At 41.5% G+C, this 21,982-nt stretch overlaps 1 protein-coding gene across 1 annotated transcript; it reads left to right on the plus strand.

Moving 5' to 3' along the window:
* Positions 1 to 5,774: 5,774 nt before the first annotated feature.
* On the plus strand, positions 5,775 to 21,657 carry LOC121851884 (Krueppel-like factor 7). The gene is made up of 4 exons (XM_042345963.1): positions 5,775 to 5,876; positions 15,802 to 15,871; positions 19,874 to 20,000; positions 21,606 to 21,657. Exons 1-4 carry the CDS (start codon positions 5,775 to 5,777, stop codon positions 21,655 to 21,657), a joined length of 351 nt encoding a protein of 116 aa, XP_042201897.1.
* The last annotated feature ends 325 nt before the right edge of the window (positions 21,658 to 21,982 follow it).

A 21,982-nucleotide genomic window follows, 5' to 3' on the forward strand; every position in this document is an offset into this window, starting at 1 on the left:
TTCTAGAGAGGGACTGTGTCCTATATCACGTTTTTTTTTTATAACATGTCAATTCACCTTAATGATTTCCTGATGTGCTGTTGAAGCTCAGACATACACGCAATAATGAGGTTTATACAAAGGTGGTATTTGGGTAAACCTGATTTTTGCATTTAGAATACTGTGGGTTCAAAAGCTGGTCATGGTTTATATTCAACCTCGCACGTAAATAAGTTACTCTTCATGAGAAGTCAATTATGATTGTCCATGTACAAAAACGTCTTATAGTTGTTAAAAGAAGCATGCATTCTGTTCTGGGATGTGTCGTGGCTGCACTTGACTCAAAATATGAAGTTCATAAGTTCAAATCCTAGCCTCCTGAGTTGTTAAAATGAGTGACACTTTGTGGGAATTAAGCAGGAGTTATCCAAAATTAGCTTCGTCCCTATTATATAAATATGACATGTCCACCACTGGCTGAAAAAGTGTACAGTAATCCCTCGCCACTTCGCGGTTCAAGTTTCGCGGCCTCAGTGCATCGCGGATTTTTCGAACTGATTTAAAGGCCTCATTATACCTGTGCAGAAACACCATCATCATCATTATTCATCATCACATTCATCGAACTGCACAGGTCTGTCATCGTCGTCATTGTCATCGTCATTGTCGTCGTCGTCGTCATTACTGGAGTCAAGTCTCAAGATACTACTGTCATTGGTATGAGAGAGAGAGAGAGTGAATGTATAATATTAAGGTTTTATAATTAAATAGATTTAAGTAAAATATATATATAAAGTATAAATATACATATTTTAAACATTCTGGTACCCACACACATATATACGGAAATTCCTAGGGGGGCCAATCCTACTTCGCGGATTTTCACCTATCGCGAGGGGTTCCGGTCCCCATTAACCGCGATAAACGAGGGATCACTGTATATTAATAGGGGCACTGCCCAAGCACATTTCACAAAGACTATTATTTAGATTGCGAAATAAAGGCATGCAGCATGGTATTTATGTACATTTAAAAATACACAATTCAACATAATTATTGTGCTTCATAATAGGTAAAGTCATAGCAAGTTGTGCCAGCATGAATGCAATTTACAACTTCGGAAGTTTATTTTATTCATACAGAACCGTAATAAATTCAAACAAAAGATACCCCAAAAATCCTCACCTATATTTCAAAATCATATTTATTAGTGTTTTACATAATTTATGAATGCGTTGCATTCAGTCGAGGAGTGCAATGGATATGAGTAGGAGGGGGAGATTAATTAATGTATCGGAGGAAAGATGTAGAACTGTGACGTTCCTGAAGAAGTCAATGAAAGCTGGTATCGTCACATTTCCTCCGTTCGGTGGTTTAATTGACAAATGCTCTCCGCTTCCACCACACACCGCTCTCTTCTGTCTGCCCTAGAGTGGCAAACTCGTTTGTTTTAAACAAGCCATTAAACTGTTCTGGTTGACACGACCTCTGCAAGCTGCGTAGCGGAATGTTTTTATTCATTTTTAACATCACATCCTGCCAAAAGTTCACATAATACCAAGCGCAGAAGGAACGCTGTGACTTAATATTGTTAGGTGCAGTACACATTCTAACACAAATTTTGCATTTGTAAGTCACCCAGACATGTAGGCAGACATTATCACACTCACATTTTCACACCCCATGAACACCCACAATGCCCCCTATATGAGGCAGTTTAGACAATAGAGAACAAACCGCAGGTTGGTTCCAAGTATGCAAATAAAGACCAGCAGCCGGAAACAATACGTCACTACTGCTCACAGATGAGAATTCAGGCAGAAACCTGCGGCTAGACAAAGCCTGCAGTTTAATTCTTTGTTTTGGTAAAGGATGAACGAATTCTGACTGTTTAGTATTTGTAGCAATTTGTCAGTATTTTACCGGTGATATCCGATTAAAAGCAGTGTAGGGTCATACAAACACGCAAGGGGAAATGATCATCTCTCCTGATAACCATAACGGGAGCCAACCTGCTGTACATAGATTATAACTAGGTGACAGCTCGTTGAGACTAAAAGTTAATTTCAAGAGAGATTTGTGTCAAAACATGCAGAGCTTCACAAACGCACACAGCAAGCGCAATAAAACCCCAAAGCAAAATGTACAGTCCACAAATTTGTAATTTAAAATGATTAATTTAACATTAGTGCAAGAGTGCAACTCAAAAGGAAATGTCTTGGGCTCTCAGCCAAATGCGTACATTGGGGAGAGAAAGAGCGGATACGTGTGTGGGTGTAAAGTGGTGGGGCTGGATAGGATTTAGATGTGTGGACATCCACTTTACTGTAATTGCACGTGTTGTATTTAGATGTGTATGAATGTATACAGTCTATGCAGCAAACAGTGAATTAATTTATTTGTATCTGCATTCAAATTCGTTCTATGCATTTACGTACCACGTGTATATTCTACATATAAATTTGTATAGAGCACAAAGTATTCGGTAAAACTCCAAAACATCCACGGTGATGGGAGGGTAAGAGTGCAGTAATCCGCGGCACACCGCAAAGTCACTCTAAAACAAGCGAGTCAACAAATTACGAATTCAGCTTATAGCCAAGCTGCTCTAGTACATACTGTGGAATACAGCAGCGTTGCCATTATATTCTGAAACATGAATGCAGCACATTTTCCATATGGGTATATGGTTAAGATTATTATTTTTAAGACGATCTCTCAATGGGAGGTCACTCGTAGGCCTGGAATCTCCCTCCTTCTCGTCACCCGTGCTTCCCTCCCGCTGTTAAAGTCCAGGCTCAATGGTTTCATTTTTAATCCCCAAGACTGTCCCCCAATCTAGACAGTGATTTCAATTGTATTTATATAAAATAAAAAAATACGCTTCCCTTTCGATCCATTGTATTTGGACGCTCCATAAACCCAAATTGTATTCTATTCGCCTCGCTGGTCAGTGCAGGCTGTTTGAGGGGGTCCAGGACCGGTTCAGATATCACTCATTACTGATGTTAGCTGTGGTCTGGAAATTAACTTGGTTCATAATGCAGGTGCACTGTGTATGAATGGTGGGCATGGTAACAAATGTACAGGATATAATTCTAGATTTGAAGCTTTCGTGACTACAATAATTCATATTCTTAGGTTTTTTTCGGTAAAGTCACGTAGGTAAAAAATTAAAATTAATAAAAGTAAAATAAAAAAAATCACGACGTTTCGGAGGCAACACAAGCTTCCGTCTTCAGGTGGAACCGTCAAGTACGATACCCACCTGAAGACAGAAGCTTGTGTTGCCTCCGAAACGTCGTCATTTTTTTTTAAATTTAACTTTTATTAATTGTAATTTTTTACCTACGTGACTTTACCAAAAAAAACTAAGAATATGTGCAGGATATATTCAGTTTTTTCGTTTGTATTAGGGTTGTTACACAACAATCGGCAAACCGGTAACCGTTCTTAGAATCAATTACTGATTCCAAAAGGTATGAACTGGTAACCGTTTCCAATGATTTTTTTGTATGGAAGTAACCGATTGGCACATGCGAACGTACAGATGGCACCGCGTGGTACATTTGCCCTCGTTGCTGCTGGAAGGGTCACCACTTGTGGAAACTCTAGACGGTCTTTGGCCTACTCTTCCATGCTGACCAGACGTCTTTTGGAAGTGCTAGGCGCACCGAAACGTTTGCCCCACCTAATGCAATCTGCATGCAGATCAACTGTGGTGAACCCATTTACAGTACTGTATACTGCTGGGTGGAGGGTGGTTATTAAATGAGTTTCCGTAGAAGTCATAGGTTCCTGAGTATTTTTTTTAATAGAACGACTGCAAGACGAAACTTTGGGATCTGACCCTTGCACAAGACCTGAACCGTCAGTAGCAGCTGCCGGTGCATTGCTTTAAATAGGGCCGAGTTAATTATTTTTAGGTAAACAACCAAAAAATTCGTGGGCATCCATTGCATGGCCTTGAGACACTGAACATTGTGAATGACAGTCTCACCAGTAATCCCTGAGACTTGAGAAATATGGGTTAGCGTTCATATTTTTCGAATAATTACATTTGCATATGAACGCATATACACGTGTGTATGAGAAAGAGAGTGGTGATGGAATTCAGTAATGTGTATATTACACATATTGCTTATGCATGCACATGTGTATGTATATTAGCAATGGGTCGGCGGGGCTGTAGCTGGCCCTCTACACACGTGCTTCTCACAGATAAGGCTGTTGCTATCTGGGAGTGCAGCAGCAGCCACACAGCATTGCACAGTCGTTTGTGCACTCTTGCCTCATGCAAGCAATTATAAAAGGCGCATTTGTTGATTTAAGAACGCAATGCTTGCTCACGTTTACCCCCGTTCACTTAGGCCATTTAATTTGACACATGCCATTGAAAATGTCACATCTCCCTTTATGTGTACGTGACTGTTCGGCGTATTTCTCAGCTAAACCGCGCTCGCTCAGCAAGCATGTCTGGAGAATGCTCTAGAATAGTGGACAAAACCTCTGCATTTTGAATGGGAACACACATATGTTGGTTTGCCAAATTTGTAGTCTTCAATGCCAATTTCTCTGAATGAAAAATAACCTCTGCAAATTGAAAAATCGTTATCTGGTAATTGCAAATCGTAAAACAATATTGCGACTTCTTTCGCACCGTACGCAGCCAACCGCGCTAATTGGAGATGCAGGACAATCGTAAATGTGACGATTGGTTACTTCTATACGTCTACAATAATGATATAAATCAACTCAGCATGGGGTATTTCGAGGTGCACTCAAGCACACGTGCAATGACCACCCGAGGTGACGTGGAGAGAGAGAGAGATAGCTGACGTCGACGTAAAGCGGTTACTTTTAAACCTTTGCGCAACTTCAAAAAATGACAATACCGGTATGATCTTTAACGTGGAACACTAACAGCTTGCGGTGTTCATACGGCTTTTTTTTTGCAAAACCATCACACTAATAATAACACAGGCGACACAGCTAACATCATCTCGCTTGCACTCAACGCTCTGCCCGCGAGCTCGCCGCGCTCTCCGCCTTTTATAGCGCGCCCGAAATAGCGCGAGCCCCCCCCGCCCTCTCTCTCCCCCGCCCCTCGCCCCGCCCCTCGCCCCGCCCTTCCTCCTTCGTTTCTTCCAAACAAGGCGCGACGAGCCACGCCCCCAACCACGACGCCGACCAATCGTAGCGCGCACCTCAACCGAAGCCCTCGCGTTGATTGGTCGAATTCGTACAGGCGACGTCGCCCTATTGGCTAATCGAGGCGAGGTACGATTGCACTTAACCCCACCCCGCCTCATCAGACTCCCCCGCCCCCCCCCCGGAGCACGCGCGGCATGACGTCACGACGCTCGTGCGTGCCAGCCTATATATAAGGAGCGAGCGCGTGTTTGGGATGGAACGTGCGCTCATTGCAGCGTGTTAACAAACAGCGGTGTTTGTGCAGCAGTAAGAGCTACATAAACAACAACAACAACAGCAACACACAGCATCCTTACCGTTGTTACATGACAGCGATTTATGCGCGAGGTTGGCCTTGCGGAGCAGCGTGTTTTTTCAATTGCAGTGTTGCTTCAATGCATTTGCATGATTAGCAGGAGCGAAATAGGTTTAGTTTTGCGTGCGCAGGTTCTGCAGTCATTGCCCCCCCCCCCTGGGCTTGTTCTGCTGCAATAGACAGGTGTGGACGTAGGAGCATTCCTACTGAGAAGTGACACCGCCACACCTGCGAAGGGCCTGGATATACTTGTACCTGTAGAGCCAGAGAAGAAGGAAGGAGAGCCATGGACGTGCTGCCCAGCTACAGCATCTTCCAGGAGCTGCAGATAGTGCACGACACGGGCTACTTCTCTGCAATGCCATCCCTGGAGGAGACCTGGCAACAGGTGAGGAGGAGAGCTCACATGTGTGTGAGTGTATACACGTGTGCGATTTGTGCATGCGTGTATTAAAAGGTGCATTAAAGAATGGGCGTGTGCATTAGTGGGTGCTAACATCAGACTGAATTGAGGAATTTTTTTTCATATATAAGTACTGTACAATCTATATGACTGTGTGTAAACTACATATATGTTACTATTTGTCTATGTATAACGGTATGTACGATGTGCTCATGCGTGTTTTTGCATGGGATGAAAATGAGAAGTGCACACTAAAGTTGGTACAATTATTACTAGCATTGCACGATAGCACAACACCATACCATGAGCAATATTCAATTTCTTGACGTTTTTTAATATTTCAAATTGTGTATTCCACATGACATTGCACCATCTATTCAATCAGCAGGGTACTGTGGATGTCCAATTTTCAGTTTACATTTCATTATACTGTGTAGTCTTAATACGATTTAATTGCAAACATACTATACACTGGACAGTTATGTATACCATTTACAATGTCACGTATCTAGACTGTTAATTTCATTGTGCTTATGTGTTGTGCTGAATATACATTTTAAGAATTGTGAATTAACGTGTTTGTGCAATTTATAATTTGGCCGTATTTCTGCGCCTGCAAGGTCGTGTTATGTCTGTGCATATAAAATGCTGCATTTTATACAAACACAACTGTAATGTCATTGCAATTAATTTGGACGCTTCAAATTGTATACAATGTGGAATGTGGACACCTTGAATTGTTGCAATACACCCAATACGAAATAATAATGGTTGCTTTGGAAATTAAGCGAAAGTGATCCGTAACTACTTACAACAATAATAATGATTGTACTTGTAACAATAATGGTTTTTACTTGCAACGCACCTCAGCCGCACATGATTCACGCACTCAGAGACGGGACGAGGAACCACAGCCAATTTCCGAAGTTCTCGAGTCCTCGAAATATTAAGGAATTTTCAGCCAATTAATGAGTGGTCAAAAATGTGGGAGGAAGCCGGAGGACCCGGGGAAAATCATTGCGTGCGAGGGGGCAATACTATATCCCATACAGACTGAACTCTAAATTGTGCAACCGGTATTGGGATTTAAATGAACTAATTGAAGAGGTATGGAAAGGGTCCTCAATATCTAGAATGTTGTGCTGTGTGCTGTACAGGGACATTGCAATACAGCATGACAGTATGGGTTGGTGTATGCAAATACAACAGGTGTTTATACTATTTATTGTATTGTCTTATTGTATACAGTCTACACGACACTAGTAATTCCAGCCGTTTTCCACAACTATCGTGGCTAATATTCACGTAGAAATATGTATCTCAATGAGAACTAAATTTCAAGTTTCACCTATTAATATCCAGACATCACTTGGGGGTTTGGTTTAAAATTATTTATGTGTATATGTGTATACGTTCGCTGACTTTAGCTCATGTAAACATCAAAAGGTCTGTGTGTGCAATAACATGTTTTGTTAACAGCCACTGTTTATTTTGAAGCCTATTATACAGAAGTCTTGTTTTGCACAGATGTTTAAAAGCGGTTGCAATCACCAGTACAATATTCCAGATGCTTTAGTTTCACTGTATCATTGGGTTTTCACTTGGTGAAATGCAATATGGTATAATATGGCAATCCGTAGACAAATATGTAAAACTACACACCTCTTATAATATTGTAAATGCAACAGGTATATAGATATCCCTTTGAAAACGTGATATTATTTGGCAACAGGTTTGGTTTAATAAATGGTATGGTGCTGTCAATTGACAAAAAATAAGTCCTGTTGATTTATTTCATTCAAGTTTTGCAATTTTGAATACCAGTACCAAAAAATGATTTTAGTCAATGGTAGTCATCCCTTACAAAATGTACAGTGAACACTAGTGGGCTCTCCCCTGCTTAAAAATAGGTTGATCAGATCAAGGCCATAATTATATATTCAAATATGCTCAAAATGTCCCCCCCAATATATTGTTATAAAATAGATTTCTGTTTATATGATTGTGGTTATGGTTGTACTTTATGAATCCCTAATCTCTGCCATTACATACAATGAAACAAGAAAAGGTAAAAAATAAAAAAAACAGCAATGTAATACAATACACTTATACATTATTGTAAAAAATAAATAAAAAGTCCACCCTATGTGTTAGTGAATTATTTTATATTTTAGGCAGGAAATGGTAGGAAGTTCATTTTCAAATTTAGATTTTTTTTTTCTGGAGGGGGACCCCCAGACTCCCTGGAAGATTTGGTCCCCCCCAATGTTGACTCCATGTCTCCGGCCTTGGATCAGATATTTTTTTACAAACGACATAAGTCTAAATGGATAGTGAACATCACTCGATTTTCATCTGGCAAAATAAAGGATATTGATGGTTCATAGTGTATTCTACAATCATGACAAGACTTGGAAGAGAGATAGGACAATCAATGGGCACCTCCTGATCATATAAGTAAAAACAATAGCATGTGTTTTACTAGATATATCATGAAATGGAAGAGGATATATGTCCCCAATATATATGTTCATTTGTATCTCAGTTGTGTCTCATCTACAACATGTAAATGTGACTGGTTTCTCATCCCAATATGTAGCCCTGAGCTACCAATTAGGGTGAGCACTGCTCCACATGACTCTTTGAGGAAGCAGACTATATACAGTATTGTGTGCAGCAACAGCAGCAGTGGACATTGGCACATTGTGTGTTTTAGTGTGATCTGGGATTTCAGTAGGCACACACACGTCACATGACGTTACAAGCACTCCTGCTGTTATTACTGTGGAAGTGTAGTTTGGACAACCTAATATAAGAAAGACAGGAAAGGGAAGGTCGTGCGTATGTGTGTGCTCTCCTTAATATTGTGGGTCACAGAAACTGTGGCTTGTGCACACCTTCCGCTTGCTGCACAAAACAACAGCCTCTTGGCTTCGTTATGCTCTTGGAAAAAGGCCACTTCATTCATTTACAGTTTATTCAAACATCAGCGTATTCAATAGTGCGTAGGCATGATGAAGCGCTATAATAATGCAATTTATAACGCGCCACAAATTTGCGGACGTAATGGCCGCAACTCAGAGGCGCGGAGCCGAGCTCAGAGTCACTCGAAAGCATGGTTGTAGAGGTGAGTTTTTAAGTATCTCTTGAAGGAGACGATTGAGGCTATGCTGCGAATGTGCAGAGTGATTGCGTTCCAGACTGTAGGGGCAGCCACCGAGAAGCAGCGAATAGACGTGACCATCCTGGATATTGGTATTAAGATGAGGTCGTGAGTCACACTGTGAAGGCATCTGCCGGGTGCTGTGCTGCAAGTCGTCAATAATGGAGAGAGGTACGGGGGGCAGGCAGGTGTGAAGGCATGGGGCAGAGGCAGGCGATCTTGTATGTGACCCTGCTGGCAATGGGTAGCCAGTGGAGGGCATGGAGAGAGGCAAGTGAGTCGAGACGGGATGAGTGCGGCCAATGACGACGCGTGCCTGGTTGTTTTGTAGTCTTTGAAGTTTTTTAGGTTGCCAGAGGAGGACCAGACTAGGACTGATAACTAACTATGCAACATGCCAATGTGTTGGAAGTTTCAGTGGAGATGAGAGGATGTAGGTGTCTGAGGGCCTTCAGGTGAAAGTTACATGAACTGATGATATGATTGGTTTGATGGTCGAAGGATAAAGTTGAATCTAGGATGACACCGAGGTAGCTGAAGAGATCGGTGAACCTGATGCTGGGACCAAAGATGTGTATGTGTGTTGGGAGCACTGATGAGTTGAGACGTTGCCTGGTACCTAACATGATGGCCACTGACTTTGACTAATTAAGGGCAAGGTTCTGTGCAGAGAACCACTGCTTCAAGGCAGTGGTGCAATCTGAGAGCCTCTCTAATCCAGACACATTGGTAGAATTGATGGCGGTGAACAGAATAGTGTCGTCGACATATGAGTGGTGCTTAACATCGAAGCTTGCGATGAGGCGGCTGATGTGCTGAAAGAGTGAAAGGATCTGTTTTCCTCAAATAAGTGTTGGGTGGTGCTCATGTCTGTTGGTCCTCCTGAGATAGTTGTGCAAATTCTACATTCCCATGGCAGCAGCCAGTCTCTCCATAGAGCAATTATTTCAGAGGAACTACAGGCTCGGCCAATCAATGACTAGGATTTTAAATTACAAACCTACGATTGTGAGTTGAGCACTATAGCCACATTACCACTCGAAGGGACAGAGACACAGTGAATGAAATTGGATCACATAGCAATGTAAAAACAAAAACCTCACAAACCAAGAAAGTAAACAATAGACTTGGTTAGACTTTTATATGTTCGTCATTTTTAAGTTGGACCCAAAATATTCTGTTTGACATAACACATACTCTTCAATCCGAATCTCAGAAATGTCTTGAGTTAAATCCCATACTGGTCTTCACTTCCAATCGCTTGCTATATCAAGTAAAAAAATCTGTACTGGCCTATTTTTTGTGTATATATATTACTACAGCATTCCAAGTTAAAACTTAGCATCCCATGTTCTGAGACTGGCTGTTGCACTTGTCTGAGTAACATCATAGTCCCTTTATAGTTGGAGTTCAAACCCCATAATGGTTCAGCATTTCATCCTGGTGCAAGTTACCATCAATTATGCGACTTGTGTTAGGACCAGCATGCCTGCGTTAGTCTGGTTATCCAAGCTCTTCCTTATTCTCTTGGTTTGCTGCATGTCAAACTGATTGCTGCATAATATTACGTTTTTAGTTCCTTCTCGGATGAGGTGTGCTTCCTGGACATCAGCGGATATGTGCAAGGCTCCTTTAAAACACATTTGCACATTGCTCAATGCATAACTTCTTGTCACAAAGAACACAACACAGATACTGAATTGTTCTGCAGTATCTCTACATGGAAATGCGCAATACATATGTTTACGTTCCTGTTCTTATTCAACACAAGCCACCATTCCTCCAAAGTTAGTAAAATGAGACCCATTGTGACATGCTGAGCCCCGTCATTGGAATGTGGAATTTCCACTTCTGGCTCAGGGTTGAGCGCCACCCCATTGCCATTTGAGTAGGGAGACACATTGTTTAAATTATGTACTAATAACGAATAAAACACATGCCCTACATTCTCAAAAGCTCTTCCACGATTTCAAGTTGCTAAAGGATCTTACACAGCTGAGATTTAAAATAAAGACTCGTCAGCTGGTGGGGCCAGCTCAGCTGGTGTTGTCCCAGCGGTCCCTGCACTTGTGCTGCTCCCAGCAAGCGGTGCAGACAGAAGAGCCCACGCACGCCTCCAGTGACCCTCTGCTCACTCAGGAATGCCAACTATGCATCTGCGCCGGGATGTCCCGAGGCTTCCCGCTCATGGCATGGGAAGATACAAATATGAGTGAAGGGAGGATTGCTCACTGACAACCCCTCCCCCATATCTTCCATACAAGCATCATCAACTTTTATAATGGTTGCACAGTATAATACATTAGCATCATGTAGGGCACTTACGTGTGTGTTTGGTGGTGCAGTGGCTTACGTACTTGCACTTAATCGTGACCCACACACGGGTTCAGTTTTCTCTGCTGATTTATATCACGTAGTTATGAGTACCACTCTGTGCTGGGTTGCATAAGACAACTTAAGCAACCTTAAAATGCCCTTAATTTTCATTAATTTAGATAAGAAACTTAATGGAATTTTCTTTTAAGTTGTTTCCTGCAGCCTTGCCCTGATCTCATAAAAACAGATACATTGTTATAATGCAGGGACATGCTGTCATTGCGCTCGGAGAAAAATGGTCTGCTGTATATTTTGCTTCACACATGAATACATACTGATATAACTTATGATATACATATAACACCCATAATAGTGGATCGACACCACGCATGAGTGTTCAGTTTGGTTCCTTTATTTAAAACAGGTGAGAGCCTGTTGAGACTGTCACCTGCAAGGGGTACCAAATGCAAGCCATGTGGGATACCAATGCGCAAATTAAGAAATGGAAACAGGTACGAAAATTGCTCCATAAATAGGTTAATCTAAATATAGTGAATTATCGAAAACCAGGTCTGTCGAGGCGACAGAGTCTGATGAAACAGACGCTGTCGCCTCGACAGACCTGGTTTTCACCTGAGGACAGCTGCTTGCGTTGTGGCCGAAACGTCGTGAGAATTGTTTTATGTTTTATTTTTATTATTTTATTACTTCCCTTCTACGTGACTTTACCGAAAGAACCAAGAAGATGAATCCCTGCGGTCACGAAAGCTTTAAATCGAAATTTATCGTAATATAGTCTATATATGAATGTTGAACTTATTTTTCACTGTGCGTAGCTAATCAAATGTGCTATTATCTAGCAGTGGATATATCTCCAAATGCAAATCATACAACAGCAACAGTAACAAACATCCATCATTGTTATATAGTGTAAATAGAATAAATAATTTATGAATTTCTTAACCAGGTGAGAGCCTGGGAGGGGGAGGTGTGAGTGTGAGGTGTTACACAACGGTCATACAATTGGGACCACTATCCCTTGTTATTTCTCTCTGATCAATGCGTGTGCTTTTCCGTCTTGCTTGAATGTGTGCTTTGTCACCACCTGATTGGATGCAGCTAAGAGATGGTGGTGGGTAAGGGGAGGGGCATCGTTCCTTTGCCCCCATTGGTCGTTTTGTGCGGGGTGTGCGTGATTGAAAAGTGGGTTGGGTCCAAGCCAAATTCACGCGCTTTGCCTTATATGGTAATCCGCGCGTATGCGCCAATGAGGTTTCGTTTAGGGGAGGGGACGGGGGGGGCATGCGTGGGTGTCGGTGTTCGTGTGTGGGTGCGTGCGCGCGTGTGTGTTTAACAACATTGACGCCTCCCACCACTTCCATTATCATCACAGTTGAATGCGAATTTTCACAAAGTTGTGGAATAACATGTCCCAACTGATTCACTTCTGGGATACATTCCAGTCCTGCGGTTTTTTTTATGTGCGTGTTATTTGTTTTTTACATCAACGTGTATCCTTGCAGTGTCTTTGCACTGATTTTCATTGCAACAGTGTGCTGCTTTAATTGATTTTCAACAGTTTACATGACGTGGACTGAATTGTGCATCTTTTTTAAACAATACTTTTATGAATTAAAAAAAACTAAAGGTGTCTGTCATGTCAAACGAGCTTTGGAGCAGTACTTAGGTTTAATGATCGCATTGGGAAATTTCTTAATTCTGCATCCAAATAGCAAGTGCCATTCTGTCCAGAGAGCAACTCCTGCTGACTTACAAAGTAAAATTAGTGGTTTATTTATTAACCTCCAAGGGAATGATGAGCTGGGTTAACCCATGATTTAAAACCAGGGCCAATATCTCCATAGATCCCTGATGAAAGTAATTATTATTTGAAGAGACTCTTCCCCACCATATGAATTTAAAGTTTCATCTCTACCTCAGGACCAGCAACGGAGATGAGCACTGCCCCCATGCTTGTTTGAGCACCGAGACACAAACTTAAACAATATAACAACCCAACAACAGTATATCACGTTACTACAAATTTAAGCGAAATGGCATGTAAAGAAACACAAAAAATATCTAATTAAAAAAAATCCAGCATCAAACTTGCTAATGCAGAATATTATGCACACTGCTAAAATTCCTTATATTCTTTTCCCATTCTCCCTGGCTCTTCATAATTGGATCTTGGCCATGAGGAGGAATGGCATTTCAAGAGCGAAGCAATTTTAGAATGTTTATATAAAACCCAGCATCCGAGAAGTTCCACGAGAGGAAGTATGAGGGAAGACCTCAGCCCACTTAGTTTACAAAGAAAATCACTTCAAGTCCTGTACTGTCCTGAAGACTTTTATAGAGACTGCCCCCCGATTTACTCCACTCTAACCTCGGAGCTCTCTTTAAACAACCGGTGGGAAATGAAGCAATTGAAGATGCCACAATCACGCACAGCTCAGCGGAAATGTTAAACCAGGTAGTTAATTAATTATTCTTTGGAAAACTGTGTCATTAATGATCAAATTCCACACGAGTACGCAAAAACATCTGGCTTTATTTTCCAAAACACAATGGACTTAAAAACAAAAAGTTATTTGGGATTTTTGACAAATACTAATCGGTTTCTCAGCTATCTTAGATGCATCTGCTATGCTCATTGTACAGTGTTGGATGGGTTAAGTTTAAAATATAATCATTGTTGGTTACTGATTATTTGAGGATTTAGAAATAACAGAAGGAATATAATTATTCACTGACTCACAGAGATTCTTAAACTGACGTATTGTGCACTTAATTAAGTCTAAACAATTTATGTAACTTACAAGTAATTGTTGCTTTTAGGCTGATGAAAGGAATTGTACGCAATGAGACAGATGAATGAAACAAAATCATTTTAGATTGAACTATCACAATTGTGAATATTAAACTATGGGGGATGACGTGACTCATCATGTGCTTGATAACAATTTGTAACACTATTTTTGTTCCTGGGTACTAAGTGTTATTTTCTAATTACTTACACCTCAAAAGTACGAAAATGGCTATTATTCCCCACAAACTTTGCTTTTGTGACCAGGACTTTATGTGAAGGAAAGACACAAATGCACACGTTTTCTCATTGAAAATAGGTCAATTTCTAAATATCGTTGTCCTGGTCACAAAAGCAAAGTTTGTGGGGAATAATAGCCATTTTCTGTACTTTTGAGGAATAAACAATTAGCAAATAACACTTACTACCCAGGAACAAAAAAAGATTTTTCTTACACAGTGTAATCCCATGTTTAGTATTTCAAAGCAAAATAGGTTAATGTATTTAAGATTAAATTATTCACGTTAACCTTGGAAATAACAACACAGAACGGTGTTCTACGTTGTCGGCTTCATAGCTTGCTCTAGAATATTTGCCCATTGCTTGGCTTATATTAACTCAAGCTGCTTACATGATTATTTTAATGTATTTTTTAAAAGTCATTCTACAATTTGTAAATGGAATTCATAAGAACAGGCTGCCTGTAATTTGACGGCATAAAAAACATGGTGATAGTAACGCTTTAAGAGTACCTGTCTCTAGTAATCTGATTCCAGTAACCTACTGCATGTAACACATGAGTGCCAATACTGTACTGCACGACCATGAATTAACAAAACGTATCCTTTAATTTTAGCGTGATGTTTTTCAAATGTAAGTGTTTCAGACAAAGATTAGCCCCTTTTCAATTATCACCATCTCTCGTGTCTGCTCGAGCCTTCATTCCTGTGTGATCCTTTGGGCCCTAACAGCTTTAACTATAATATAATTATTTGCTGTCACTGGATATTGGGTCATAATAAACAAACAGCTGCTGAAATAAAATAACATTGATTCCATTGACAAGTATACTCTTAGTTCTTTCGGTAAAGTCACCTACGTGACTTTACCGAAATAACTAAGAGTATGAATCATTGCAGTCAGGAAAGCTTCAAATATAGATTCCATTGACAAGTGTTTTTCAGTCGCGTTTTTTAACGCAAACCGAGACTGTTTTCAATTCATTCAACAGGGATAAAAAAAAAGAGTCACATGTCTCTGTGCTAAAGATCGGCTGTGCCCAATATTCACCAGTGGCCCTAAGACAGTAGTGGGATTTTCACGTTTTTTTAAATGTCAGTCGAATGTTATAACTAGCGTTAGCCTATATTCATATTTGGGCTACGACACCAACGCAGTCATATTCTTCCTATTGATGCCTCAGATACTTTTACTTTCATAAACATCTGCCATAGCTCTACCCAGCCAGATCATAACTGTGTGGCACACAAAACAGAGGTTTGTAATGTTTAAACAAACACCTCTCGGAATCTGATTGAAAGTGGCATGTTCAGTTAACCAAACATTATATATCCCCTCGTCTTAATCATCAAACTCCCCTTACCTTGTTTTGAATGGCCCAGATCTGCCTGGAAATGGAGCGGTACCTGCAGACGGAGCCCTGCATGGGAGGCCGGTGCCCGGCGAGCAGCAGTGATGCCGAGAAGAGTCCCTGGCAGAGATTTATCGCCGCCTGCTCCGAGCAGAGCGAGTCTGCTCTCGTCACAGCGACACCCATCACAGCTCCGCTGCAGCAGGACCTCGGCGGTGCGGCCGCCACCACCATTGCCTCTCCGTCACCATTCCAGCTACAGCTGCGGCGTCATCGTTCACGGACGGCAGAGACCCGTGCCTCACGGCGCATGGCAGTGCGAGCCCCGCGGGAAGCAGCGGATCCTGGGACTCGGTGCCGTCACCTGGTGCCGAGGAGCGGCTGAGCGAGGCGAGTGGAAGCCTCACGCCGCCATCGTCGCCCGAGCACTCGGACCTGACCGAACTCAACCTTGGACTAGACGAACGGGCAGAGGCATGTGCCGAGATTGACTTGGCTGAGACGGCCGCCCTCCACCATCAGCAACAGCACCACCTCCAGCTCCACCTCCACCTTCAGCAGCAGTCTCAGCTGCACATCTCACTGCACGACAGCCACACAGATAAGTTGCAGGTAAAAGCGATGACTGTGACTGGCAAATTAGTGGACCCGGAAGGCTCGCCCGATGGAAAGAAGAGGATTCACCACTGTCCCTTCAGTGGCTGTCGGAAAGTTTACACCAAAAGCTCCCACCTGAAGGCCCACCAGCGCACACACACAGGTGAGTGAGCGGATGTTGCACACTGCACGATCACCTGACACATCCATCTGCACTCAAATCATTGCATTCAGTTTATCTGTCTGGTGCATTGGTTTATCCAACATCGGTTTCTGATTGTGCTGCTACTTGAACGTCGTGTCGGGGAACGACGCAAAACTATCGTATAATAATTTTAACTTTGCTTTTGTGTCCCACAAATGTATGCATCTGTATGTAACCCTGAAAACCAAAATCTCTAATTCACAGAAGTGGAATATGTTGGGTTTTTGCAGTCATTGGTGACCAGGTTGAAGCCATTACTCTTGATTGAGAACCTAGTTTAGTCAATGTTGGTTGAAACGCACATTTCAATATAGAATCAGGAGTGCTCATTATCATTTTGCAACCACTAGTGGCGGAACAATACATTAATTTATAAATTCATATCGATTCTTAAGCTCGATAAACCTGCATCGCATAGTGTAAGAGTTAGTGTTTTCAATTTGTATATACGTAAGATTCACATTATTCCTGCAACCACTTGAGGCGCAACCACTCATCAGAGTGATAAATAAAAATATGAAACACTGCGATGCCAATCATTTTTTATTCTACTCTACCACCTTCTTCTTTGTTTTTACAGTCATGGTGGAGCTACTTGACACACATTTGACACCTACCTTATATCACATGCTTCTTTGTTTCATTATTTACTATTTGTGTTTTGCAGAGGCAAGCTTTTCTTTGACCAAAGCAATGTCACTTACATCATTTTGGCTTTAGGAATAAATCATACTATGCTTTTCTAACACGATAGGTCAATCTTTATAAAGTACACTGGATGGTTTTATGTCATTCGCTATTCAATTTATTATCATTGTGCAGTGCAGTCAGTAACGGTGTAATTTAATCTGGGAGCCTTGCATGGATTCATAATGACCTTTTAGTGCCTAAGACCTCTGAGTTATTGGTATAGGTATTTTGTCTACACATGAGGAATGATAATCCAGGCAGGTGTGCTGTGATTACAGCATTCAGCTCACAATTGGAAAGTTGAAATTCTCATCATGCATCGACTCAGCCCATCATTCTTCTGGGATTGACAAAAATGAGTTACACTTTGTAGGACCTCAGCAGTGTTCATCCTAGAGACTGGCTTGGAAACGTGGAATTTGCACCACTAGCTCAGGGCCACAAATATAGAAAAGCACTGCTCCAGTGCTCATTTTGGCAGGGAAACCGTTTTGCTCTGACGCCTTACAGCCAATCAGTTCTTAAAGGGATAAGTTGCACAATGACAGAAATATAATTTGTTCTTGCATTGTCCAAGCTAATCCGCTTTCCATCCACTACAGGCATGGTGGTATTATGAACTGGGTTGAACTCCTTAGTGCCTGCATCTGTATTTGCACTTTGGCCATCGTGTAAAATAGTGATTTAAAACGACATTAAAAGAAAGGTGTGCAGTGTACAGATCAGTGTGAGCACAGCACTCTTATAAGCGTGTTTATTAAATGACTCATGGATACTTTATGAACAGCTTCTAGATCTGTCAATAAAATCGTGTTGTGTTGATTGTTTTTCCCTTCTACATAGTGAATAAAGTTTTAGCAAAATGAGTCATTTTAAGAATTCTTAGCATTGGTTGTGCACTCTGAGCAAGAGGGGCTTTTGGCACAGCACTTGGCACTCAGTTGGAAGGGTCACTATTTGAAATTCCGGACAAATACGTCTATCATCCTTTCAGGGGCCCAGAATATCAGTACTACTTTGTGGGAAGCCAAGAGTGGTATTCACGTTGATAGACAGACCCCCACCATTAGAATGTGAAATTTCCACCACTAGCCTGGAGACCACCAATAAAGATGAGTACTGCTCAATTACATGTTTGAGTCAATAAACATGTGACTTTACTTTTGGCATCAATACCCTTACAACTAGTGCTATATTAGTACATTTTGCAGCCCAATGAGGCAGAAGTAACAAAAAAAAGCATCAACAGGTTGCAGCTGGATATGTGTTGATTGCGTTGGTGTGTGCATGTAATGAGAGCCTTCCTTTACATTCTTGGACCCCGCTATTGATGCATTTTGGTCCCTGAAGGTCCACAGACCCCCCCCCCTCCTTTGAGGTCCCCTGCATTGGAAACATCGATAGCGTTATTTACAAAATGATCGAGCACTGGATTAGTGGGCGTAATCGTAAGTCTGTAATGCAAGCTGGTGCACTCAACAGCGGTGAATGCATACACGCGGTTGGAAATTTTACTCATAATGGAATCAATAGCATGTAGACTGTACAAGGAGGAGGGAGAAAAAAAATCACTACTTATAAATGATGGATGATGGGGATGTATGATTGCATCTATGTTGCATGATGAATGTAACAGAGTTCCATTGGAATAAATTACCTCTTGTCGACCAGGAGTGAAAATATATTTTGTGCTGGCTGTCACGGCCATTATCATGGGTGTAGTTGGCCAAACTCGCACTATGGAGTAACAGTGATCTCATAATTTATGTTACAATTTACGCCATTGCAGTATTAACAGTTATCAGCGCCATAAGGGTTGTTCCGTATTGTTTCATCGTTTAGCACTCACCCCAATAACTTCACAATAGCACTCTGTAAAATATGTGTTTCATTTAATGTTTCTAAATGTTAAACCTGATCCACAAGTAGCAATATGAACAGAGCCACGCAGAGCCAATCTCATGCAAAGTGTACCCCGTTTGAGCCAGTGACTCTTAACCGATTGTAATGCGGGGACCATCGTTAATGGTGGCCGTTATGTATAATAAGACATTTTGCATATCCAGGAAAGCCTCATTGAGTTCTAACACTATCAGGTGATGGCCTTGCATTTCGATGTGTGGGCTATTCATTCCTTTAAAAAATTTCTTTAGTATTATTACATTTCAGAGGAAATTGTATTACCCTGAAAAAAGCACTGTTACAAGGTGGATGATGACCACAAACTGCACAGAACAATCAGGAATGAACTTCCTGCGCTGCCATCTGTTGGCCACCTCGCAGATGATCAAGTTTGGAGTCTCAAAACGCAATGAAACATGTGTGATACAACAACCCCACTTTCTGAACATCAGTTTATATGTGTGCTTCACCACCGTACATCTTCTGATAAGTATCAAACTGCAGTTGACATCATAGTAATCTCCAGCAACTGGTTTAAACAAAAATACTCCTTCATTGAACTGCTGTTGCTCAACAATAGATGAGCACGCAACTCGATAATAATCACTGTGTGGACTGGGTTATGTGTTGATCACCATGGCCACTTGAACTGACCGCACTCTTTGCCGTTGCCTCTTCTCCACGTCTCGTCGGACGGCATTTGTGGCAGCAGGAGAGAAGCCGTACAAGTGCTCTTGGGAAGGGTGCGAGTGGCGCTTTGCGCGGAGTGATGAGCTCACACGACACTACCGCAAGCATACAGGAGCGAAGCCTTTCAAGTGCGCACACTGCGACAGGCAAGTGCACATGGATTGATCGCTACATGCATGTAAACATGTACCTTTATTCTTTGTGAATGACATTGTCAAGTCGCCAACTCTGCCACATTATACACATGTAAGAATGTGAAGGTTCCATTGGTAACGTGAATGGTTTGAATTCACATGGTGGTCAAGGCTCAACGTGGTGTATACCAGGTCGCCAGTGCACCCGCGGAAACGGGAATTCATAAAAATGCAATGTACCCCTTTCACATGAGAGACTTTCAGAGCAGCATCTGGCCAGGAAGTGCTTTGTTTAGACTGCTTGGCTCGCAAACGGACAGTTGTAAGTTAAAATTGCAGTTGGGGGTCAACTTATATCATCATCATCCCACTCGCGCCTAAAAATGGCTTCCACTTAATTCATGAATGTAATGTGTGGTACTTTCCACCGCTCGCACAGGGCCACTGATGGTGGATGAGTGCTGCCCAGCGCTCGATAGAGCAGGGAGGCTTTAATATTAATGCAAAGGGCACCTCGACCAAACTACATTCTGTTGGTACTATCAATGAATGAAAGCTTTCTGCATTGCTCTATCTATCATTTAATATGCACTACATGCATAATGTTCTCTCCAGGAATCCGACGCTAACCTTTTCCCTGTATTTCATAAATGTAGTGCCCGATAAGCCCAGTGAGGCCTGCAGACATGTTTCTGTGGTTGGCACCACACTCACTGCCGATAAGGATAAGGTTAACAAAAGAAAACAACATATTGGCTGCATTTTGCATTAAAATAGATGATTATGCAGGAATACAGCTTCTGACCTTCAATTGTGCATAACGTGAATTTTATTTCAGACGAGATGCAATTCAATAATGCAAATGGGATGTAAATAAGCTTAGATATAATTTTTTAATTAAAGTATGCCACATTCATGACATTTATGTTGTGCATTATTGAAGGTCAAAGTCTGTGAACATTCTAACAGTCTTCCCAGGAAATAAAGAAATTTGTCCAGCATTTAGGAAACACTTTATATAAACAAAGTTACTTTTTAAATGGTATCTGTGAAAGCACAGGCCGGAGCTCTGCTGAATAAAACGATTATAGTGCCACATTCCTATTACACAGCAACTTTGAGTTTATGGATCACGCAGAGATCGTAAAACTCTGAATGACCTATTTGCAGGGCAGCATGGTGGTGTCTGTAAGAGTTTTCATTTTGAACCATGCATGTAATTTTCAGTCTCGGTGGTGTTTTTCTGGGTAAGTATTGTAATGAAATATGGATGATGAATGTTAGCAACCAGTATTATCAATATTCTGTGTGTATATATATATATGCTCTAATTTGATGCGTGAGAAGGTGAGATCCATTTTTCACTTCATGGGAACCAGTCTTTCCAAAAAAGACTGCAAGTATAGTGATTATATTATACAAATATATTTACAGCTTCGTTTAACAGCACTGATTGTGCTTACGTTCATTACAATGGAAATAACCCATATATATTTGTTCACCAATTTGTATCTGTTATTCACACATTATTAAGGTTGTGGTTATGGTGGTGCACACAGCAAAATGCATTCTCATCCCCACAATCCAAGATTCTAATGCAAGCTGTGATCATTGCAGGTCTTTCTCCAGGTCAGACCACCTTGCCTTGCACATGAAAAGACACCTATGAGCGGGATAATGCGGAAGAAGATAATGCGGTTGCTGCGCATCCAACTGCAGTCATCCCAGGACAACGTGAAGGAAAATACGGTGTTTGACTGTAACAAATACCATTGGGTCGTGGGGTGGCAAGGCATCACCGTATATTATAATCAAACCAACATACTACTTAACCCTTAAACTAAGTAAAACATTTGCCAGGCATTGCTGGCTTGACAAAGGAGCAAGCTGAACATACTGGCTGGAACAGCCCAGTACCCATTAAAGGGTAGAACTTTGAGCAGACACACCTCCATATGTATAAGTATTAGTTGTGAACTTTGACATTTCACCGT

The sequence above is a fragment of the Callorhinchus milii genome, unplaced genomic scaffold (assembly GCF_018977255.1).
Source record: "Callorhinchus milii isolate IMCB2004 unplaced genomic scaffold, IMCB_Cmil_1.0 Scaffold181, whole genome shotgun sequence".
NCBI lineage: Eukaryota > Metazoa > Chordata > Chondrichthyes > Chimaeriformes > Callorhinchidae > Callorhinchus > Callorhinchus milii.

Excerpts from the sequence above, each read along its gene's own strand:
- LOC121851884 (XM_042345963.1), top strand. The coding sequence starts at position 5,775 with ATGGACGTGCTGCCCAGCTACAGCATCTTCCAGGAGCTGCAGATAGTG. Across the intron at positions 5,877-15,801 it reads TGGAGGAGACCTGGCAACAG|ATCTGCCTGGAAATGGAGCG; the intron begins GTGAGGAGGAGA and ends TGAATGGCCCAG. Across the intron at positions 15,872-19,873 it reads CCGGTGCCCGGCGAGCAGCA|CAGGAGAGAAGCCGTACAAG; the intron begins GTGATGCCGAGA and ends CATTTGTGGCAG.